General features: G+C 29.6%; 1 protein-coding gene across 1 annotated transcript; it reads left to right on the top strand.

Moving 5' to 3' along the window:
- The first annotated feature begins 5,375 nt into the window (after nucleotides 1-5,375).
- LOC129318667 (6-phosphogluconate dehydrogenase, decarboxylating 3, chloroplastic) lies at nucleotides 5,376-7,342 on the top strand. The gene has a single exon (XM_054963561.1). The coding sequence runs from the start codon at nucleotides 5,511-5,513 to the stop codon at nucleotides 6,990-6,992; it is 1,482 nt and encodes a 493-aa protein (XP_054819536.1). The 5' UTR covers nucleotides 5,376-5,510; the 3' UTR covers nucleotides 6,993-7,342.
- Nucleotides 7,343-7,699: the final 357 nt, after the last annotated feature.

Here is a 7,699-nt window from a genome sequence, read left to right as displayed (position 1 = left end):
TATCATATTTGAATGATTTTAAACTATGGTTTAAGCTCAAACAATATTTTAAAAAGGATTTTTTTTGGAATCCCAAGTTTTAAACTAATTACTATTAAACCCTTGGGTTGCAATAATTTTTACTTGAAATTTTAATTAATTTTGGTTATTACAACGGCATGTTAGTGTGTTGTCTTAGTAATGTCAAGGCAGACATTACAAGGGTCCTAGGGATTGGATGTAAACTCAAGTGGTAGTAGTCAAATTAGGATAAATTATTCATGTCAAGCTCTGCCTTTCTAACTCTTATGATTAATGATTTCGCTCCTTCTTAACTTTGTTTATTACTGCACATCTTTTTAACTTTTAACTAGCCCAATTTATCCTCCTCTTGGGGCTTTTACATCATTAAGGCTCTTATATAGAGTCTTTAATGAAAATATAAATGAAAAGATATAAATATTTTTAAGAATTTAAGATTTTAACTAATATTTTTTCATAAACCATGAATTAACTATAACTTACATTATGGTGTAGGAGAGTAAGCAAGAAGTTCAATTTGAAATCTCATAGTAGACAAAAGAAATCATACGACATTGAGAGAACATATATTTAAGTTAGTAAATTCTTTAGTCCAAATTCTAAATTAATTTCTTTGGCAAAAAAATTCTAAATTAATTTATAATATCTCAAGCCTAATAGGTGTAAAAAAAAAAACTAATTAACTGAGGTTAATATTAAAATTATTATAAGTCTCATGTACAATATGTAACCTAAAGATTGAATCACCCTAGTCCCTATTTATTGTTAATGAATAATTTAGAAGTTTATATTAATCATTTTGCATAAAAATTTGGAGTATTAACTTTTTTTCAACTATTATTTTTATTTATTTATGAGTTTAAATAAGGATAAATTTACAAATTTTATTTTATTTTCAAAACCTTTTTTTTATCATGTGAGAGTGTTAGAACTGGCAAAAAAAGTAAAAAAGAGATGACATATGCTCTTGAAGTCCTGGTCTTTACTATACTCCCTCTATTGTAGAACAAAACATCAATATTTTAAATGGTCCCACATATCCATATTGATATCATGCCCAATATTAATATTCATCAATGCTTTTTCAATATATATCCATAAAGTATTGAAATATAATTTTTTTAATTTAAAAAAATTTAATTTTTGATATGTATCCGATAATTTTAAATTACAAGTTGATACTTTAAAGTTGATATTTTTAAGGTTATTTTTAAGAAATTAAATTTTATTAAATATTGCAATATTAATATTTTTTTGTTCCTAATATATTTATGTGATTTGATTTTAATGTCAAAGATTATATTTTCCGCAAATAAATAAGTTTTAGATAGAATAAAAGGATAAAAATTATATTTTTTAAAATTATAAAAGGATTAATGAGCATTTTGGACTTTAAAGTATTACACGAAAAGCACATCATATCTAAACTCCTAAAATGTGTAAAATAGATCCTAAACTTTTAAATTCAAAGTAAATTACCTGCTGCCATTAACTCATAGATAATGCCATTACTATTCATTTTGTGGGGCCTAGTCAAATGCTGATGTGACAGCCCCTTACTAATGTATCATTTGTTAATGAGCATTATAAACCTTAAATTATTGCCCAAGTAGCATCTTGAATCCTAAACTTTAAAATTCAAAGCAAATTACTTCTATTGTTTATATATAGAATATTAACTGTTATGAAGACCAAATTAATCTCACTATGGTCCACTGCAATGAATACATTATTGGTCATGGTGAATGACCCAAAATTTTGTGAACGACATTTTTGCCCCTCATTTTTTTTGCAATATTTTCAAATAATTGGTATCTCATATTTTCGTATACTCTATAAATTTGATTTAGTCTTATTTTAAATAATATTTATTTATTTAATGATGAAAACTTAGGATCTCATTTAAAAAGAAGTTTAGGTATCGAGAAATTTTAATTAACAAGTTAATTTAGGTTTAAAATTTATTGATGAAATCATCAGCATTCACGACTATCCTCTGATATTTAAACTTTTTTTAAATGAGATCCCAAGTTTTTACTATTAGATAAATAAATATTATTTAAAATAAGACTACATTAGCTTTAGAGTATATAAAAATATGAGATGCTAATCATTTGAAAAATATTATAAAAAAGGGAGAGAAAGGTCATTTTAAAATTTTTTGGATCATTCGCTATGACCAACAATACGTTTGTCATGGTGGACTACAATGAGGCTAATTTAGTTTACAAAACAATCAATGTCCTAAATAAACAATGTAAATAATTTGCTCTGAATTTTAGAGTTCAAAATTTAAAATGCTACTCGTACAATAGTTTATAGTCTATGGTGTTCATTAACAAATAACACATTAATAAGGAACTACCACATCAACATTTGATTGGGCCCTGCAAAGTGAATAATGATGACATTATCTATACATTAATGGTGGTAGGCAATTTGTTTTGGATTCAAAAATTTAGGATCCATTTTTACATATTTTAAAAGTTTAGGTTTGAGGTGCATTTCATGAAATATTTTAAGGTCCAAAATACTGATTAACCTATTAAGAGTAGGAATATAATCTTTTATCATATAAATCTTAAGTAAGAAACTATTAATAGAGACTAGACTATAGATAATTAGATAGAGATGGAATAAAAGTATAATTAATGATTATATTTTATTTGATATTATTATAAAGGACTATATATGTATGCTAGTTTAAATATTTTCTAAATTGAAAGTATATTTTTAATATTTTTATAATTTTTTATAAATATATTTGCATAAGTATCTTATCGCATCATATATTTTGTAAAAATAAAAGCATTGACATGTCAGATATGCATGCGCTCCTGTCACTATCAGTGAAACATAGTATTGAACAAGTTCTTGTAAAGTGACAGTTTGATTATAAATATATGACATTTTTTTTTGGGGTTTTAATATATTATTGCTAGTTTTTTTTTTTGGGCAATTCCTTTAATGAATATTAAAAATTAAGAACCTACCCTTCTCATATTTCACACCGTATTAAATGATTATAAATATAATATAGAGAGTATGCATTTCTCAATGGTTATTGGTGTTGTAAATTAATTAAGAATGTTTTATTAGCACATTTAACCAAATCAATGAGAATTGATTAACTCAATAACTTTATCTAAAATAAAATTGTCCTATTTTACTCAGATTTATAAGCATTTACTCTTATTTATAAGCATAGAGAGAAACATTGCTCCAAACTTCAAAGTCATTTCAAGAAATTTTTAGATAAATGAGGTGTACCATATTATTTATAATTTATCCAATAAAATATAATATTCAAATGGTATTAGATATAAATTAATTTTAATATCAATAATAATATAGAGAGAAAAGGTAATAAATTAATTATGCATTCTATTATAATAATAAAATTAATTAAAATAATATTATATAAAATTTTATTTAGATACTTTAAAAAATTTTAATTAAACATATTACAAATAACATACTGCACCCAATTTACTTAAAAATTTTTCAATCCTTCCTCAATAAATTGCAACAGCAACTAAAGATATTAATAATGCCAAATCAATTATTATACCTGCATACATAGATATACTCGCTTGGGTCCCGTTTGTAGGGCAAAATGATTTTTTTTTTGGGTCCCATTTCATCCTAATTATAAATTATTTTTAATATATTTTATAAAAATATTAAAAAAAATCTTAAAATTCATTATTTTTTAATAATTTAATAAGTTTTATAAGTTTTCAAACTTCATCCATATTATATATATATATATATATATGTTAATAAGATATTTTTTTTCTCATCAACATGGATAAAAGGATTTTTTTTTCTAAGAATAAATAAATATAATTTTAACTATTAACTTTTGAACCAATATGTCAAATAATTTAATGATTATTTATTTTTCAATATGTTGACAATGACAAAAAGAGTATATGACACATTTGAGAAGGGATTGTAAAGAGTAGTTACATTTAAAATATACTCTCTCTCATCTTTATTATAAGGTACTTTGTAAAAATATTTTTTAATTTTTAATATAAAACACATATTAATTACATTTTTAATATTATTTTTATTTAAATTCATTAATTATGAGGAAGAATGTAATATAAATTTAATTTTTTATTTAAATAGAAATAAAATTTAAAATTGAAAAAATGATAGAAAAATTTATTTAAATTATGTAAATGATAGATTAATTCTATGAAATGGTATAATTTTACTGGAGTCTCAAGGGATGTTTCTGTCACTAGAAAATTATAAAAAAATGACATTTTTTTCTTTATTCATATTAAAAAAATTCACAACTTTTTATTCATATATTAACAACTTTTGTTTATAAATTCGTAATAATTTAATAGCTATTCGCAAGTCTTGATCTACAAGTCCTGATATGCATCAGATGTTAAAAATTTGTAACTTTTTATTCATAATTTTTATTTCTATATTGACAACTTTTAATTCTAAATTTGCAACAATTCAATAGTCGTTTACAATTTCACATTTGCAGATCTTAATATACATCAGGTGTTAAAAATTCACAACTTTTTATTAACAATTTTTGTTTTTAAATTCACAGTAATTCAATAATCATTCGCAACTCCATATACGTAGGTCCTAATATGCATTAAGTGTTGAAAATTCATAATTTTTTATTTACAATTTTTATTCCTATATTAATAACTTTTATTTTTAAATTTACAACAATTCAATAGTCATTCGTAACTCTAAATATTTTTGTTTTATTTGATTGCAATTTGGTTATTTCTTTTAATTCTCTAATGATAAAAGAATTTCATGAGATTTCAAAAAAATTATATTATTTTATGAGATCAATCTGTTTTTTATTATATAATTTAAATGAATTTTCTGTTATTTTTCCTTAAAAATTTATTATATTTTTAAATAAAATTAATGCTGCCCCGCATCTTTTTATTCCAGTAAACATAATTTGGAAGCGTCAGGCATAGAAATTGGTCAACTCAGCTCCATAGAAGAGAAACAAAACGGAGACATCTTCAATAAGGAGAGCCTTCACAACACCCTCCTCGGAAACAACGACGTTCAAGGCACCCCCTCGTTGGTGATGGAGTCAGTATCCCTTGATACCCTCGATGAGTCCGCCAACCCCAATTCTCATCAAATATAAAATAATATTATTTTTATTTGTAATTTAATTATATTTCTCATTTTCATATTAATTAATACTATAAGAATAAATTTTTAATTTTTTTTATAAGAATGTCTTTTTTTCATGAATAAGTTTGGTTTTATCACTTTATGAAAATGTCATGTAATTGTCAGACATGTAAAAATTAAAAATTAAAAATCCAAAAGTCCAACTACCCGCCCTTGTACATACATAGATGATGGATTCCTTTTTCCTCTGCTCTTCTTCTTCAGGAGATTTATAGATCTCCAGTTCAGCCGCCATTTCCATCGCTCTTCCTCTGTAGTCTCCACTCTCTCGCTTTCCACTTATCACCATGGAGGCTTCTGCAGCTGCTTTGTCCCGCATAGGCCTCGCCGGACTCGCCGTCATGGGCCAAAACCTAGCCCTCAACATCGCCGAGAAAGGCTTCCCAATCTCCGTCTACAACCGCACCACATCCAAAGTCGACGAAACCCTAGATCGGGCCCGCCAAGAGGGTTCCTTGCCCCTCGTCGGTCAGTACAACCCGCGAGATTTTGTCCTTTCCATCCAACGGCCCAGATCAGTCATCATCCTTGTTAAGGCCGGTTCTCCCGTTGACCAGACAATCGCTGCCCTATCTGAACACATGGAGGCCGGCGATTGCATCATTGACGGAGGTAACGAGTGGTATGAGAACACTGAACGTAGAATCCAACAAGTTGCCGACAAGGGCATACTGTATTTGGGTATGGGTGTTTCTGGTGGCGAAGACGGTGCTCGCCATGGGCCCTCTTTGATGCCCGGGGGTTCTTATCAGGCGTACTCAAATGTGCAGGATATTTTGATGAAAGTCGCTGCGCAAGTTGAGGATGGCCCTTGTGTTGCATATATTGGCGAGGGTGGCTCTGGTAATTTCGTTAAGATGGTCCACAACGGTATTGAATATGGGGATATGCAGCTCATTTCTGAGGCCTATGACGTGTTGAAGCATGTTGGGGGTTTGTCCAATTCGGAGCTTGCCCAGATTTTCGCTGAATGGAACAGAGGGGAGCTTGAGAGTTTCCTTGTTGAAATAACTGCTGATATTTTTAAAGTTAAAGACGAATCTGGAGATGGGGATTTGGTGGATAAGATATTGGATAAAACAGGTATGAAGGGTACCGGAAAATGGACGGTGCAACAGGCGGCGGAGCTCTCCGTGGCAGCTCCAACCATTGCTGCTTCATTGGACTGCCGATATTTGAGTGGACTCAAGGATGAGAGAGAGAATGCTGCTAATGTATTGAAGGAGGCAGGAATGAATGACCAAGTGGGGTCTGTGAGGAGTGGGATTGATAAGAAGCGATTGATAGATGATGTGCGACAAGCTTTATACGCGTCAAAAATCTGTAGCTATGCTCAGGGGATGAACTTGTTGAGGGCTAAGAGTAACGAGAAGGGATGGAATTTGAACTTGGGGGAATTGGCTAGAATATGGAAAGGTGGGTGTATCATACGAGCGGTGTTTTTGGATAGGATTAAGAAGGCATATCAGAGGAACCCCAACTTGGCTAGTTTGATTGTAGACCCAGAATTTGCAAGGGAGATGGTGCAGAGACAGACAGCCTGGAGAAGAGTTGTGGGATTAGCTATATCAGCTGGTATCAGCACTCCAGGGATGTGTGCTAGTCTTGCTTACTTTGATACATATAGGAGAGCTAGACTTCCAGCCAACCTTGTCCAGGCTCAAAGGGATTTGTTTGGGGCTCATACTTATGAGCGAATTGACCGCCCTGGGTCCTTCCATACCGAGTGGACAAAACTTGCTCGTAATAGTGTTGGTGCTTTGAATTGAGTTGTTTGCTAGTTGTTTGGCTGGGTTGACGTTGATCATTCACCATTTGAGTTAAAATTGCGAGTGTCATGGAGGATCTTTGGTTAGGTCAAGCAAATATTGTTTAGTCAAGTAGTTTTTACTTGTAATAAGAGAAAGGCATGCCTTTTGGCTTTATTTACATATGCTTTTACTAGTTTTCCTCTGCCTTCGTAAATTCCTTATTGTTGATGGTTCCCTGTCTGGTTATAGGTTGAACCAGAGTAGCAGAAAATTTATGCATCATGTGTTTTGTGGTAATTTGCATCAAAAGCAAATTGGTTATGGTATAGTCTTGAGTTCAATAAAAACAAGTCTATTTTGCATGAAAAGATCCCTGTTTTATAAGTTCACAGCTTGTGTGGGGTATTTGATTTGATTGCACAGCTTTAATCACAGTAATTTTTACTGCCTTGTGCACTAGTACGATCAAGCTATCTGACAATATAGTGCACATCTTAAAAAAATCATAAATGACTAATGTGTATAGAAAACCAAACTAAGCCATCCCTCTACTGAGATCTGAAGACAAATCATTAATAAAACAAATCATCAAGACTTAACTCATAAAGCAGACCAATGTTTAACATAGCCTGTACGTCTCTAAGCTTCATCCTCAGATATTTGAAATTTTAGACCAATCCTCTGTAAGTTTTAACAATCAAAAGCACATCATTATTGGAATTGGA

Source organism: Prosopis cineraria, unplaced genomic scaffold (assembly GCF_029017545.1).
Source record: "Prosopis cineraria cultivar Desert tree isolate PC_DT_omini unplaced genomic scaffold, ASM2901754v1 PC1, whole genome shotgun sequence".
Classification (NCBI taxonomy): Eukaryota; Viridiplantae; Streptophyta; class Magnoliopsida; order Fabales; family Fabaceae; genus Prosopis; species Prosopis cineraria.
The sequence above is the reverse complement of the archived record's forward strand: the minus strand, read 5'-3'. Positions and strand labels throughout refer to the sequence as shown.